Source organism: Myotis daubentonii, chromosome 3 (assembly GCF_963259705.1).
Source record: "Myotis daubentonii chromosome 3, mMyoDau2.1, whole genome shotgun sequence".
Taxonomy (NCBI): Eukaryota; Metazoa; Chordata; class Mammalia; order Chiroptera; family Vespertilionidae; genus Myotis; species Myotis daubentonii.
Window position 1 is genome coordinate 199,933,523 of NC_081842.1, and position 16,208 is coordinate 199,949,730.

Consider the following 16,208-nt stretch of genomic DNA (forward strand, 5'->3'; position numbering starts at 1 on the left):
TGGTCCTTCTCGCTACCCAAACTGTGGCCACCCAGCATTTGCGGGGAGTTGGCAGGAGCCCCTCAAGCTCTCTGCATTCTCTCACTGCACTCACCTGCTCAAACCTTCCAGGGCCTTCCCTCCCACTCGGAACAGTCAAAGCCCTGACTCACCAGGAGGTTTGAGCCCCTGGACCCTCCTCCTTCCTCATCTCCCAATACCTCTGCTCACTCACTCTGCTCACCCACACAGGACCCCTTGCTTTTTTTGGATTTTCTGTGTTTAATGTTGGCACTCTCTGACCCAGCTAACCCTCAGAGATACTTCCCTGTCCCTCTACCTAAAATAGCACCATCCTCTATTCTTCCCTATCCCTTTGCCTTCTTTTAATTTTTCTTCACAACATTTATTGCTTCCACTTCATTTTATCACTTATTTATATGTTTTATCCTGCTCTGTTTTTGTTTTTGTTTTTGTTTTTCCAACTGGAAGGTAAGCTCCTGGGCCTAGAACAGTGGCAGACACAGAGTAGTGCCACAGCCTGCACAGCGGGTTCACGATGACTTGTAGGAGGGCTGACACACAATGAAGACTCTATACAAGAAAAATGGATTTTGAAGGCATGGGGGGCCAGGTGGAACCTCTTTTGAGAAGAGGAACCACGAGTCTGGGTCCTGCCTGCTTTTTATTCAGTTTGATTACACATTTGCCCTTTAGCAATGCACACAGGCAGAGCAGATAGAATCAAAGGTAAAATTTAATAGACAATGTAAAGATGATCAGTCAGGAAATTGCCTGGAGCCATCGCAATCACAGCAGGAGCAATCTCATGCTGATTTCAGCCCTACAGAGATCAAGGTCCATTGGCCTTCCAGTGTCTCTTTTGCACTTTCATCCTAATGCTGTTATGCATTGGCCTCCAGCAGAGTAAGACATCCCATTTTATTTTATGAATAGATGGACAGTTGGGTGGATGGATGAATGGATGGGTAGATGGATAGATGGACAAATGGGTGGATGGATGGATGGATGGATGGATGGATGGATGGATAAATGGATAGATGGATGGATGAGTGGGTGGATGGATGAATCCGAGGATGAATGGATGAATAGATTATGGATGGATGAATGGATGGACAAGTGGATGGATGGATGGATGGATCAATGTTTAAATGGATGGATATTTAAAGGATGGATGGATGATGGATAGATGGATGGATGAATAAATGCATAGATGGATGGATGAGTGGGTGGATGGATGAATCAGAGGATGAATGGATGAATAGATTATGGATGGATGAATGGATAGATGGATCAATGTTTAAATGGATGGGTATTTAAAGGATGGATGAATGATGGATGGATGGATGGATGGATGGATGAATGGATGGATGGATAGATAGCTAAATTCCACAAGACAGCACTTACAGGGCAAGACATAAAACACATCAACAGCTCTTGCATCTGAATAAAGTTTTATGTTTACCTAAAGCCCACTCATATTTGTATTTCCAGACACCTCTGAGGGGTAAGGGTGGATATTTCCACCCCACATTTTTAGAAGCTGGGAATAGAGGAATGAGTAACACATGCTCTAGGGCAGCGGTTCTCAACCTGTGGGTCGCAACCCCTTTGGATGTCGTAAGACCCTTCACAGGGGTTGCCTAAGACCATCGGAAAACACATATAAAATTACATATTGTTTTTGTGATTAATCACTATGCTTTAATTATGTTCAATTTGTAACAATGAAATTGGGGGTCACCACAACATGAGGAACTGTAGTAAAGGGTTGTGGCATTAGGAAGGTTGAGAACCACTGCTCTAAGGGCTGTGTGAGCCTTCTGGCTTCCTTAGGTGGCATCTGCAGCCCATCTCTTCTCCTCAGATATCTGGGGAGAAATCTCTTCAGCCCACAGATGCTAAAAAAGATTCCTCTGGTCGTGGCTGAATGGAGAGAACAGCAAGATTGATGGATGGGGAGAAACATTTGCAGCAGCTGTGGATCAAAGAAGTCTCATCAGGTGGAGTTTAAAAGAACACTGGACACAAGTGAGTGGCTTTAACCTCTGAGACCCACTCCACCTTCGCTTGCTGCAGCTCCATGACAGATCATCATAATATGCCTCTATCCCCACCTCTGCAAACATCCTTCCCTGTAGGACACATTCTCTTTTAGAGCTCAGAACTTCTTAAATATTGTTTTTAAAGTTTTAGTGTGCCTGGGAGACACACACTAGCTTCTACCCTACATTGGAGTTGGCTGTATCCACACCTTGTCCATCCAACCTCCCAACATGGGGGTTTCTTAAGGTTAAGGACAGATCAGACACACCATGTGGCTGGCCCATTAGCTGTGTGGCCAGATGCTGTGCCTGCTCCCTGAAGATGGGAGTGGCCTCTGAGCATGAAGGGCCCAGGGTCAGGACCAGCCAGAATCAGGCCCTGGACATGAAGGGACCTTGAAAGAAGACTAGCATTAGGTGACTTAATCCCCTCAACAACCTTTCGAGGAGGGTACTCATATCATCCACACTCCACAGATGGAGAGACTGAGGCTCTGAGCATACTGCCAGTTGTGGTGGAGCCTGGATTCAGTCCAGGCCTGTCTGACTCCAGAGCCAGTGTTTTCACCACTAGAGTTGGGGGGCACATAGGTCATGTAAACCATTCAGGAACAATGCAGGCTCACTAACTGATTGAAAGGTAGTGGCCATTCCAGAATATGGCCTTCAGGTGGGGTGGGTGTTGTAATAACACCAGTATCTCAGCCAACCCAATCCCAGGGCCTAAGGTGTTAAGAGCAGGAAGAGGAACTAGCCTGGAGTTCACAGTTTTGAACCTGGAAAGTTGCCTCATCACTTCAAAGGCACCCAAACCTCTGCTTCCCTGTGTTATTCTTCCCCATCCCCTATCGCACCCCCACCTCCACCTCCACCCCCAAGCTGTCCCACGCGGACACACCGAGGTGTCTGGAGCCACTCGAAGCTGCCATGTCCCAGCTTAAGGCGCTGTCTCCAGCAGGCTCCTGTGGAAAGGTTGTACCAGTAAAGGGGTGTTCCAGAGCCCTCTCCACCACCCCTGGGAGTGAACCCTAGGTTGGGCAGACAGGGGCCTTTGGGCAGAGCCTGTGAGGGAGCCTGAGGCTGGTAGGGAAGGAACATCTGATGAGAAAACCAGAGAACAGACAAAAAAGATCAGAGCAGAGTGGGGGTTTGGCCACAGACTAGGGTCAGCTGGGGCCATAGTGCTGCCTGCTTCTGCCCACAAGGCATCTACACTGGAGAGTTCTCATGTCCACCCCTGCCAGGGGCAGTAACAGAGTCAACCCCCTGGACAGTGTCAAAGATCAGTCAGACTTTTGCTGGGACAGTGGGGGAAGTACAGTATTTCATGGGCCTGACACATTAAAGATCAGCCACCTCAGATGCCCCTGAGAACCCCCATCTTGTCCCACCCAGATACCTGAGCTCAGGTCCCATCATGTAGCGGATGGACGCAGGCGGGAAGCCATTGAAGTTGCAGCTCAGGACTGAACTGTAGGCGCCCATGGAGGGGAAGATGAGCCAGTCACCCACGTCCAGCTCGGGCAGCTGCACCTCCTCATTGTAGAACGTGTCAAAGGCACTGCACGTGGGGCCATAAAGGATGCAGGGGAAGCGGGGTGGATTTGAGCAGAGCTCCTGCAGGGACACAGGGTGGGGAATCAGAGAAGGAAGAGCTCCTGCTCCAACCCACCCTCCCAGCCCAAGCCCTCGGCCAGCAGAGCACCCCCAGGCACCAGCAAGGACACTGGCAGTCCCTCACACCAGCCAGTCCCTATGTGCCAGGCACTGCTCTTGACCCGGCCTTCATGGAGCTTATATTCGCTCAAGTGACACATCCTAGCCCTGCTAATTCTCAAGGCCACACACATGGGGCCTCCATTCCCATCTATAAAAGCAAAAGATTTCAGTCAATAATCACTCAAAATAGTGGGTGAAACTCATCTGCTATTGGAGTCACATTGGAGGAGGTTTAACAAAGGATTGATGCCACGTCCCAACCCAGGAGAGGCCTGATTCCAACCGCCTGGGCCTTCGCCTCGGCATTGGGGTCCTTGGAAGCTTCCCCGATGAGTCTACTGGGAAGCAAGTTGGAGAACCTCCATTTCCTAGGACTCCTGCATCTCCAGCATTCAAGGGTTCTGGTCACACACACACACACACACACACACACACACACACACAGTGCATACAGAGAGATCACATGGAAACCCAGAGGTAAACGGATGTGCACACACACCCACACAGGACCATGTACCCATCCACCCACCTACCTGCACAGGTGTCAGTCAGCATGCTCACACACAAAATGCACACACACAGAAGTGCGCATGCAAATACAAACAGGCTTGCCTGTGCACATCCTTGTACACGCATGGGGTATGACAATCTACAAAGCCATGTGTAATCTAAGACTCTGCTCACTTGCACCTCGCAGAGGGATCCCTGCCTCACAGGGAAAGGGGCTGACCTCAGTCCTATCAGGGTCTGGGAGGTGCCAGAGCCACACAAGGGTCCCCTTACCTTCACCACAATTGGCATCCTGGGGACATGATCCCTGAGGAAGGCGCGAAAGCTGCCATAGTGGCCCTCATTGAGATAGTACAACAGTTTCCGGTGGCCTCCTGGGAGAGGGGAGAGAACAGGACTGTGTCAGCCAGGTCTCACCACTGATGGTCAACACTGAGTCCCGCACCCTTAGGACCGGCCCAGGCCCTCTGCCCGGCACTGGATAACCCTTGTGTCCTGCTTCAGGAGCCTCACCTGATGCCCTGCCAGAATCAGGCCTCTTCTCTGGGCTCCCACGGCTCCTCTGCCCCACCCGCACCTCATCAGAGTGCTGCAGCTGCTACTGCCACTAACAATGATTGTACACGTAACCCGGGCATTGTTCCAACCTGTGTGCACATATTAAATCATTTCATCCTCCTAACAACACTCTGAGTGGGAACAATGAACACTACTGTACATTTGAGAGAACTGAGTCTTGCCAGAAGTTACACAGGAGAATGTGGCAGGGCTGTGTTTAGTGCCCCTGTCAGTGCCCGGCTCTCACAGTCAGAGAGCAGCGTAATTGTCATCTCCTTCCTTCTAAATGCTCTGCCTCTGTTGATGCCTCACTGAGCCCGTGGCGGCTTCTCCCCAGCTCCGTCACACTCCGAAGTACATTGAGCTGATGCTCACCCACAGCCCCAGACCCTAGGACATGAACTACTACCAACCAGTTTCTGAACAACCACTGCTAGTCTGACCTTAGACATTGATTTCCTTAATCTTTCCAACTGGTTTCTGTGGGCACTGGGGCCATTCCATACCCTTTGAGCATTTAGATGCCCAGATCTTTCTGATTATTGGTTTTCTCTCCCTGGGTCCCCTCACCACCACCACCACCATCTTCTCCTGGTGTGAGTCCTCCTGTCCTCCGCTCTCTCTCAGCTGCCTGCACTGATCCAGCTCCTGCACCCACAGCCCCACTTGTCCCTAAGCCAGTTGGTCATGGGTTAGTCATGACAGCCCTGAGGCTGGGTGCTCCGCTCGGCTGGCATGTCTGCAAACACAAGGGCACCAGCCTCTCAGTCAGACAGACCTGGCGCCGCTGTGCATGAGCTAGCTGTGCAGCCTTGGACAGTCACTTCCCCTCTCTGAGCCTCCAGATCTCTGCCTGCAAAATGGGAATGGCCCCAAACTGCCTCACAGGAGTGCTGAGCAGAAATGAGATAAAACAGTAATTGCTCACATAATAGATCCTTAATCACTGGCAGCTCCTGCTATTGTGAAGACAACAATGATAAGCCATAATATGCATAAGTCGGGCTTTTGTTAAATGATGGCTGAAATCATATGCCCCAAATCACAACATTCTCTAATGAGAAGCTTCGTGAGGAAATGAAATTAGTGGACCCACGTGCTTTTAGGGTTACACAGGTATGGGTAGGATATTTGTCCAAAGGATAAGGAAACAGATTAAAATGACTTAGAGCCCGGCTGTCGTGGCTCAGTGGCTGAGCATAAACCTATGACCAGGAGGTGATGGTTCGATTCCCAGTCATAGAACCCTGCCTGAGTTGAGAGCTCCATCACCAGTGTGGGATGTGCAGGGGTCAGCCAGTCAGGGATTCTCCCTCATCATTGATATTTCTGTCTCTCTCTCCCTCTCTGAAATCAATAAAATATATTTTAAAAATGAAATAAAAATTCTTTAGAAATACTTATAAGACGGTCATAACATTTCAAAAAGTAAAGGGCACTAACCCAGAGGGTGAGTCTATTCTAGCTCAACATGCACTTCAGTTTGCACTTAGCTCCCTTTGTGAGGACAGCAACCCCACCCAACCCCTTCCCCCAGTTAACAAACAATCAAAAACTCTCCTGAGATGGCTGACCTCAATATCATTTACTGTTACCCTACAAATGTCACCCTTAAGCTCCAGGCCATGGTACCGACAATATTTCCTTCATGTTTGTTGTAGAAATACTATTTACTCACTGGAACTTGGGTTCTAAAACTCCGCGCCTGTTAGAAAATGCTTGCTTGGAAACAGTAAGGTGCATACCAGCAGGGGAGGCTGTGGCCCATGAGCTGTGCCCTCAGACTTCCCCTCCAGACACAGGAAGAATAAAGACCCTCAATGCCTCCCTCCAGGCTCTCTGAGAACAACACAGTAATGTTACTAACAGGCTCTATCCTGTAGCTAAATGAGAGCATGTTTCCCCCGAAATAGGAGCCCAGGGTGGAACTCTGCCCCCAAGGCCTGGGGACCCCTGGACAGAGCGCTCCCTGCCCAGTCCGGGCCCACCCACCAGGCTGCAGCACAGCCTTCTTGGCGATGATGTTGACAGCGGCCACGCAGACAGGTGCCGCGTAGAAGCGGCCTGGCTCCGCAATGACTTCAATGCCGGTCCCCTCGGTGAAGTCCTGGGCCAGGGCAGCATTGATCACTCTCGCCATCTGTGGGGACAGACCCGAGCCCTGTGAGGCCAGTCCCTGTGCGGGGTCTTTCCCTGCGTCTTCCCTCTTCATTCCCCTGACAGCTCTGTGGGAAGGTGTCAGCACCCCCTTTGCAGGGGAGGAGACAGGTCAAGACTGTGGCCCAGAGGGGAGAAGTGCCCGAGGGCACAAGCCTAGTGACCAGGCTGTAGCACCATGAGGTCTGACTTGGAAACATTGAAATCAATATGTGATCAGCAAAGGAACACTGTCCCCTGGGTGTGGGGGACACAGTAAGGAAACCTCTATCTGACTGTAGCCTTACCAGGGGTAAGAACCAACACGCCTATAGAAGGTTCAGAACCGCATGCTCCCATGCAAACACACACACACACACACACACACACACACACACACACACACACGTGTATATGTGCACATGCCACACATGTAGAGTCGGAGACCCCTCAACCAACACAAAGCCCAGCTACATGCAGACACAGGACTGAGTTTCAAGAGCTCCCTGTACACACACACACTCTGTGCAATAAACCCTGCTGGGGCCCCCAGACGCCCTCTCCTCCTCCCCTCTTACCTCCTCAAACTCCGGCTCAGAGCCCTCCACTCCGGGGAAGCCCCCTCCAATGTCCAGGAGGCTCATGTCATGCCCGACCCCACGGCCCATCTCGAACACCCGCCGGCAGTCGCCGATGGCCTGTGCGAAGCTGTGGGGATTCTGGCAGCCCGAGCCCACGTGGAAGCTGAGCACAGGTGCAGTGACAGGTGCAGAGACACACGAGGAAACGCAAGGGTCAGCAGGAGGAGATATACATTCGGAAACAGCCGCACAGGCACAATGTGAACCAGCACGGACACAGACACAGGGACACACGTGACTACATGGAGCTCGTGGGCACCCACAGGAACCACAGCCTTGGCTGTGCCCATGGGGGCCCCAGAGACACACACCACATGACAGTCCGTGAGTTGGGCTCTCGTGGTTGTGGGGCAGTCACCTCTCTTAGCCACCCCTCCCAAAGCCTCGCGGCAGGGGGTCCCCTTCTTCTCCTCCTTGGAATGCAAGTGATCAGAACCCCAAATCTCAAACCATCCACCAGGGGGCGCAGAGGACCCAATCAGGGGCAGGTGGGGTGAAGTGAGGGAGGACTCTCTCCAGGTGCAACATTCAAGGGGGCACCAAAGCACTGAGCAGTCAACATGAGTAACCTTCATGCACTATCGTGTATAATAAAGAGGTAATATGAAAATTGACCATCACGCCCTCGCACAGGATGGCAGCACCCATGTCATCACAAGATGACCACAAGATGGCCAGCAGGAGAGGTCACTTGTGGGTGATCAGGCCAGCATGGGAGGACAGTTGGGGTGACCGAGCCAGCAGGGGAGGGCAGTTGGGGGCAACCAGGCTGGCAGGAAAGGGCAGTTGGGGATGACCGGGCTGGCAGAAGAGCAGTTAGGCATCGATCAGGCTGGCAGGGGATTGGTTAGGGGGTGATCAGGCAGGCAGGCGAGCAGTTGGGAGCCAGCAGTTATGGATTGTGAGAGGGGTGTCTGACTGCCACTTTAGGCCGATCCCACAGGCAGTGAGACATCCCATGATGGGTCCCAGATTGAAGAGGGTGCAGGTTGGGCTGAGGGACACTCCCCCAACCCCAGTGCACGAATATATATTAGAGAGAGAGGAAGAGTGAGTGAGAGAGAGAGACCTCAATTGGTTGCATCCTGTACACACCCCATCAAGGGATCAAACCTGCTGATGCAAAAATATCCAAGATGAGTAAAATACAAAAACTTTAGGAGGGTCAATGGGGGGAAAAAAGGAGACAAATGTACTACTCTTTGTAATATTTTAAGCAATAAAAAAAAAATACAAAAACTTTAAAGACAAGATTAGTTAACAGTAATTGGACCCGAAGGGAAAAGAAAAATCAGATTGCCAATCCTGTCTTGATTTAAAATTTCATATTCTCTCATCATGGGTTTTTTCTGTGTTAATTTTTTAAATACTGTATTAAACATTATTTATCTGGAGTACAAAGTTTTCAGCATCCCGTTAAATTTTGCACCCAAGGCCATTGCCTTGCCTGCCCCACCCTCCCAGCAGCTGACACACACCTCCTCTTCTGAGGACCAAAGGGAGCCCCGGGAGGCCCAGAGGGGCCACGCTGACCCGAGGGCACCCAGGGAGTCAGAGGCTGCGGACAGGCGTGGGGGCCAGGAGCCCTGCCTCGCAGGAGGGAGAGTCCGTGCTCTTACCTGGCGCCCACCACAGCCAGGCCGAGGTCTCGGGCGGACTTGAGCAAGTGTCCACACAGCTCCAGGCTGGCCCCAAACTTGGAGCTCATGGGGATGAGGCTCTGGCTGTCGTCAGTCCACAGTCGCAGGACCAGCCTGGAGGGGGTGTGAGGTGACAGGTGTTCTTAGACACACGAACCCCAAGCCTCAATGCTTTGCTGCCCCACCCAAACTCCTCGGTCCTCAGGACTGTCCAGCCATGGAGGTCCAGGGAGGGAACACACTACATTTTTAATTTTTTTAAATATATTTTTATTGATTTCAGAAAGGAGGGGAGAGGGAGAGAGAGAGATAGAAACACCAATGATGAGAGAGAAGCATTGATTAGCTGCCTCCTGTATGCCCCTTACTAGAGATCAAGCCTGAAACTGGGGCATGTGCCCTGGACATGAATCTAACCCAGGACACTTCAGTGCACAGACCCGACACTCTATCCACTGAGGCAAACCAGTTAGGGCTACACTACTTCTTACAGACTTCAGCCCAGGCAAGAAAAAGCAGGAAAAGGATAAAATTATAAACATCCCTTCTGCAGACCTCCTGTCACAGGATCAGAGACGTTAAGTAACTTTCCCAAGAACACACAGATGCAACAAGTAAGTCAGAAATATGAGCCCTGGTCTTCCTGAATCCCATGTGAGTGCTTTTCCCACGAGGTTGCTGACTCCAGACCTCCTAATGCCAGTCTCTGCCAGCGCCTCTGCAGACACAGGAAATCTTTGACATGAGTGGGCACCAGGGAGGGCACTGGGACACCTGGCACTAATTCTTGCTTTTTGCTGGTTGGGCATCCCCTAGTCACCACGGAACAGCCTTCATCTCCTTGCTGAGGCCCAAGTCAGTTTGCCAGAACTTCCTCCCTGTCCCCACCTGCCTGCAGCCCTGCTGGTCTCACCTGGCCCCAGGGTGGTGCTGGGCCACCTTGGTCAGCTCCTCCTCACTGTCGAAGGTCAGGAGCTGCACCCCATGGCGGGCAGCATACTGCAGGTGGGAGACCGGCTTGCAGGGGTTGCCATAGATGATGCGTGATGGGGCGACGCCCAGGCCCAGCACCTGCTCCAGCTCCACCTGCCAGGGGCAAAGCCAGAGTAAGGGGCTGCCTCCCTGCTGCCATGCTTTTTGGGCACAGGAAACACGGGCATGAGGAGCTGTCCCCTACTGAGTCCCTCCTGTGCATCTGGCACAGCGCTGGGCACATATTGTGCTACTTAAGCTTCTAGACTGCTCTGAGGAACATATAGTTGAACCCATTTTAAAGACCAAGAAACTGAGGCTCCAGTGAAATGGCTGGGCCAGGACAGAGCGGGGTCTGTGGATTAAAGCACATGTTCCCTCCACTCCTTAGCTCAGGCTGACTGCCCTCGTCACCTAGACCAGTGGAGGGTGCACCACTCCCAGTTCATTCATTTATTCTTTCACAAACAACTGGGCACCACACACATCAGCCACTGTTCATGGGCTGCTGTCCCCACTTTGAGACACCTCGCAACTGGCCTTTTCCCTCCAGGAACCGTCAGGCCTATGGATGAGGAAGCTGGCTGTGGCCCAAGCTCACCTGGCTGGCACAGTCGAAGCCGGTGCCCAGGGCGGCCAGGACACGCAGCACCAAGGGGCTGCTGTTACACTTCACCGCATAGAAGGGCGAGACCCTTGGCAGGGCCTGGCAGAAGGCCTGGTGGCGGCTGGCCAACACTCCCAGGTCGGCCACCATGAAGGGGTCTCGGTGGTCCTGCCAAGGCAGAGAGAGAGGCAAGAAAGGCTGGGCATTGTGTCATTTCAGTGAATCCTCACAGGGTCTCCATGCGGAAAGTACTGCTGTTACCCAGTTAGGAAAGAGGAAACTGCGGCTCTAAAATCTCTTTTTATTTTTTTCCTTTTTCTTGAATACATTGGGATGACACTGGTTAAAAAATTATACAGGTGTCAGGTGCACCACAATGTGAATATTTTTCTCAAGGTCAATAGCAACTACATGGCAATGGTAGGATTTGATCCTTGATCTTCTAACTTTTACAACAGGAAGACAGGAGGGCAACAAGCTTTATAGACCAAATGGGCGCCAGGACTCTCCAACCCACACCCGGATCGCTTGGCACAGGGTGGAATCCCAGGAGCTGGTGGGGGACTAGAAGGGGACAGGAGAACTACCCCATGCCACCCGGGAACACAGCTATTCAGTAAGACCTAGTAAACTGACTAATAAAACACAAAGTCATATTCTGTCCCACCTAAGTAGGGACTGAGACCCACCATCTCCCCTCCCTCCTCTCCCCTCACCGAAGCAGAGAGCTCCCGGATCTTCCTCAGGACCACCTCCATGGCAGATTCCTCAGGCCCCAGCGGGACGATGTCCTTCATCGCGGAGCTTCCAGGGTGCCCTTCGTTCTCCTTCGAGTCCATGAGGGTGGTGCTCATCCCTGACTGTCCAACAGAGCGCTCTGCCAGGGACACTCCCAGCATCCTGGAAAGGCCTTGCACTGAGGACACTCCTCCCTCCTCCTCCCAGCGCCCTGCTGGCCCGTGGAGCCAGAGTTCCTAGGCCAGTAAGTCCTCGGCCCTCCCATGCAGCCACGTAGAGCTCCATGGAGCCCTCATGAACTTTCTCATCTGTAGGATGGACCACTAGCCAGGCCCAGCCTGCTTCAGGGACCTAGTATGAGACCAAACAAAATACACAAAATTGCCAGGCCGGTGTAGCTCAGTGGTTGAGTGTTGACCCCTGAACCGGGAGATTAGGGTTTGATTCCACAGCAGGGCACATGCCTAATTTTCGCGTTTGATCCCCATTGGAGGCATGCAGGAGGCAGCAGATTGATAATTCTCTCTCATCATTGATGTTTCTATCTCTCTCCCTTCCTCTCTCTAATATCAATAAAAACATATTTTTGAAAAGATACTCAAAACATGCACCTACCATAGGTGGTAGGCATCCTCTTCCAGGCTCCTTTACACACATGTTCCCATTCACAGATGAGAAATGTGACCCACAGTAAAGATAAGTACAGAGTCCAAGACCTTTACAGTTTCCCTGTCAGGGATTTCCTTGTAAGAAAGGGTTATTTTGTCTGTTTCCTTGTAGGAAAAGATTTTGTTGTGTAGAGGATCCAGGTGGATTATCCTGCTAAAGTGTCTGTTTGAAAGGATTATTTTCCTGTCTGTACCTGTCTTTGTAGCCTTTTCTAAATGGGTTGTTGGTTCCCCAAGATTGTGCCTGATTTTTTTAAGTAATTTGCGATTGGGGTTTTTCTTTAACATTTTTTTATGATTTAAATGGGCCTCTGTATGACTTTTTATAGTCATTGTTATGTGTTTGCTGTTGTGAGTTAGTTCTTTGATAAACTTTACCTCTGAGGTTTCTGTTTAAGTTAGGAACTGCCTGATGTGTAAAATTATCTGGTATTAAGCCTTCCTTGGTAGCAAAGGAAAATTGCCTAGTGCTTATAGACAGTTGTCTAATCCTCGTGTAATTGTATCTGACCTCTAATTTCCTGTGCAGAATTTGCTGGCCTAATGAGATTTTGTAATTTTATTTTACTTTCATCGGGTGCCCCAATATTAGAGTTCTAATAATTCCTGATACATTTCTATTTTCCTCTGGTGCCAGAAGCCAATTCCAGCCTGTCATAATTTCAAGAGTTTCATCAAAAGGTTGATGGAACTTGGGGACTCAACAAGGGCTGAGTCACATAGGTTGTCACCTGTTGGGAATGGCTGAGGGCATTTCCCCAAACCTGAAAAGGGATGATTGCTTGGCTGCCAGACAGCTCAGGGCATCTTAATCTACATGTTATTTCCTCCTACTGGTCAAACACCTGAACAGCCTTAGGCTAAGTCCCCCATTCTCACAATGCCTCTGTATACCAAATCCTACCACTTTGAAGTGTATATCTCTGCCTCGCTTCAGGACAATTTATGTTCATAAAAAGCATGGGGTCCTGAAACGAGGAGGTCTTAGTTCCTTTTAGCTAAGCTCCTCTGACCCCCCATATGCCTTTCAAAATTATGCTTCATCTCTAAACTCTTTAAGTTACACACGGCCCCTTCTCCAGATTGCTGAACCCTTCTAAATGCTGGAACAAGACCCCGGTATTAATGGCGCCTGAACTGGGGCTTCCTGAACCCTGGCAGCACCAATATTAATGGCGCTCGAGACAAGGACGGAAATCTGGAAAAGAAGGATTCGCCTGAGCATAAACAAAACCAGTGTAGGTGGTAAGGTTGAACTGTGTGTAAGCACTTGTACTAGCTTTGGAATTTGAGAAACCAGAGTGGGCAAGGAAAATCTTTTGTTTTAAGTCAGATTATAATGGGGGAAAATTTGGTTAAAAGGCAAAATTATAAAGAAATTGGAATTTCAAAAGGCACGTTTTTAAATCAGGCCCTAGAAAAGAGAGTGCCGTGGTCATCTTTAATGTGGTTTCTTGTTCAAATCATAGACTACCTAATTTGTTTTGAGGATCAAAAATCTATAATTTCTAAAAAGTCACCAGATCCTCTGCTCCTGGAGAGGATTCTGGGCAGCTAGAGGGATTAAAGCTGTCAGCTTTCTCCCTGGGAGACTACTTAACGCTTTGTTTAAAAATTACTGGAGAACACACTTGGAAAAGGAAAATTTGGCTAAGGTCACCTTGGGGGCTAGTTATTGTTATGGGTTGGCTCAACAAGATAGACCACTGACTCAGAATTTAAATTTTAAGAGCCTTTATTAAGCTGACCAGCTGACTGCTAGCCGTGTCCTTCCCATAAGAGCCCACAGCTTGCAGTGCAGACCAAGAGTACAGCAAGACCTTTTATCTGCAACACTACAAAGTATTTTTTTAAAAAAAGAAAAAAACTGCAAAGCGGTTCATTAGCCGTTCCTGGTACTGGCAGGGTAAAAAGTTTACATAAAATTTACGAGCAGGGTCACACCTGGCTGGGTTCAATCATAACACATTGCTTTTCTAAGACAATCTAGCAATTTTTCTTCTATGGTTCCTAACCCTGACACAATCCTCCATACGTCAGTCCCTCCTCCCAGCACATTCTGTAACATTCTGTAACCCTTCCATGCCGCAGTCCCTCACCCTAGCACATTCCCTACTGGTCTTATGCCCGAATCAAATCTTTGATTCAGTGCCCTCCTCTACAATATGAAATTGAGGAGGCATTTGGCAATGTAGGGGTCGAGCCACCGGGGAAGAGTTCGGCATTTGATGGTGAAGAATTGGCTCGGCCGCTGACATAGAGTCTTAGTTCTCATGTCTTTCTCCTTCCCATTGGTCAGTTCACCAGGTGAGAGGCATGAGGAGGACGGGGTTACAATTTCCAGTGCCTCTTTCCTGCGACTTTGATGTCGGTTGGAGTGTTCAGCACCACCTGGTAGGGTCCATCCCATCTAGGTTCCAGGCTGCTAGGGTCGTGGCACTGCACCCAGACGAGATCACCCAGGGAGAAAGCAGGCTGTGTTGGATTGGATCTCAGCACGTCCTCCTCCCGTATGGCTTTCATCACCCGTTGTGCTGACGTGGCGCTGCTCTGCAAAGCCTGTAAGGACTTAAGCAAATTTCGGGTAGACAGCCGGGCAATTTCTTCCTCCCTTAGGCGGGGAAGAAGAGGTGGCGGCCTGCCAAACATAATTTCAAAAGGGGTGAGTCCTTTTATATATGGAATACACCTAGCCCTGAGGAGGGCAAAAGTAAGGAGACTTACCCAGTTTTCGCCAGTCTCTAATTTTAACTTAGTTAATGTTTCCTTTAAGGTCCGATTCATCCTCTCTACCTGCCCAGAACTCTGTGGTCTATAAACACAATGCAATTTCCAAGTAACTCTCAGGGCCTTAACTATGGATTGTGACTTTGGCGATAAACGCTGGGCCATCGTCGAACCCCATATATAGTGGTAGGCTAAACCGGGGGACAATTTTAGTGAGGAGTTTTCTAACTACTACCTATGCTGTCTCTGCCTTGGTTGGGTATGCCTCAGGCCAGCCAGAGAAGGTATTAATGAAAACCAGCAATTATTTATACCCTCCTTGTCCTCCTGGTATCTTGGTGAAGTCCACTTCTCAGTGTTCTCCAGAGTTCTGACCTCGGAATCGCTAACCCGGCATGGCCACAACAGGGGGTCCTTGATTTACTCGGGCACATACTTGGCACTTTCTAATCAAGTCTGATAGTTTCGTTCCCCCAAGGTGGGTACTCTGGTGGGTCTGGGAAGCGATGGTTCGCCCCAGGGCTTCTGGCACTATAGGCCTCCCGTCTGGCAGAATTAACCATCCAGCCTCTTCTTCCTGGGCCCTTAGTTTCTCAGCTAGCCTCTGCTCCTCCGGCAGATGAGTAGGCTTCTCTGGGAGCCTTTGTGCTGGCAGGGCTATGAGAACTTCTAGGGGCCCTACTGGTCTTTTAGCCAATTCCTTGGCCTCCTGTAAGGGCAGTGTAAGGAGATATATCCTTGCAGTCCCTGGGTAGGTCTGGCAGGGCCAGTGCCGGGGCGCTCACCAGGGCTTCTTAGATCCCCTCTGGCTCCTCCTCATGTTACTACTGCCGCCCCCGCATACCGCATACCGGGTGATGTCCATGTAGAGGGTTTCATCTGGATTCTGCAGGGGCTGGTCCACAAGGTTCTTGCGGAGGGGAGTGAGGGTAGTCAGTGTCTCCTCGCAGTCATGCAAAGGGGCCTCTGCCTCCACGTCAGGGAGGAGTGTGGCAGGGTTCAAGGCAGCTGTTTTCATGAAGCTAAAATGTTCACTCTTTTTCCTTTTTCCCACCAGAGGACCTGAGTGAGTGCTATGAGTTCCACAAGGAAGTCCACCTTGTGGCCCCCAAACTGTCAGGGTGATCCTGGGTTCTTGGGGGCCAGCTGAGCCCTGACAACCCTAATCCACCTCCTTCACCAACATGGGAGTCGGTTCCCTCGCACTTTTAGGGCATTTCTGTTTCCAATGTCCTTCCTTTCTGCAA

At 50.4% G+C, this 16,208-nt stretch overlaps 1 protein-coding gene across 4 annotated transcripts; it reads right to left on the minus strand.

Annotated features, from left to right (window-relative positions):
- Window positions 1–988: 988 nt before the first annotated feature.
- Window positions 989–11,727, minus strand: LOC132231399 (antizyme inhibitor 2-like). Of its 4 annotated transcripts, XM_059690425.1 has the most exons (10): window positions 11,545–11,727; window positions 10,823–10,996; window positions 10,163–10,335; window positions 9,229–9,363; window positions 7,547–7,712; window positions 6,825–6,972; window positions 4,548–4,648; window positions 3,445–3,662; window positions 2,944–3,007; window positions 989–1,978 (listed from the first exon to the last, which is right to left on the minus strand). In XM_059690425.1, exons 1-9 carry the CDS (start codon window positions 11,725–11,727, stop codon window positions 2,983–2,985), a joined length of 1,323 nt encoding a protein of 440 aa, XP_059546408.1. In that variant the 3' UTR covers window positions 989–1,978; window positions 2,944–2,982. The 4 variants fall into 4 exon arrangements, with proteins under 4 accessions (XP_059546408.1, XP_059546406.1, XP_059546409.1 ...); XM_059690423.1 differs by lacking the exon at window positions 2,944–3,007; XM_059690424.1 differs by lacking the exons at window positions 989–1,978; window positions 2,944–3,007 and adding an exon at window positions 3,062–3,143.
- Between the last annotated feature and the right edge of the window lie 4,481 nt (window positions 11,728–16,208).

What these genes read in the sequence shown, in the direction of transcription:
- LOC132231399 (XM_059690423.1), bottom strand. Translation starts at nt 11,727, where the DNA reads ATGCTGGGAGTGTCCCTGGCAGAGCGCTCTGTTGGACAGTCAGGGATG. An exon ending in CAGCACCACCCTGGGGCCAG is followed by an intron (nt 9,364 to 10,162) that starts GTGAGACCAGCA and finishes CACCCCCTCCAG; the next exon opens with GCTGGTCCTGCGACTGTGGA. An exon ending in GGATGCCAATTGTGGTGAAG is followed by an intron (nt 3,663 to 4,547) that starts GTAAGGGGACCC and finishes GTGTCCCTGCAG; the next exon opens with GAGCTCTGCTCAAATCCACC.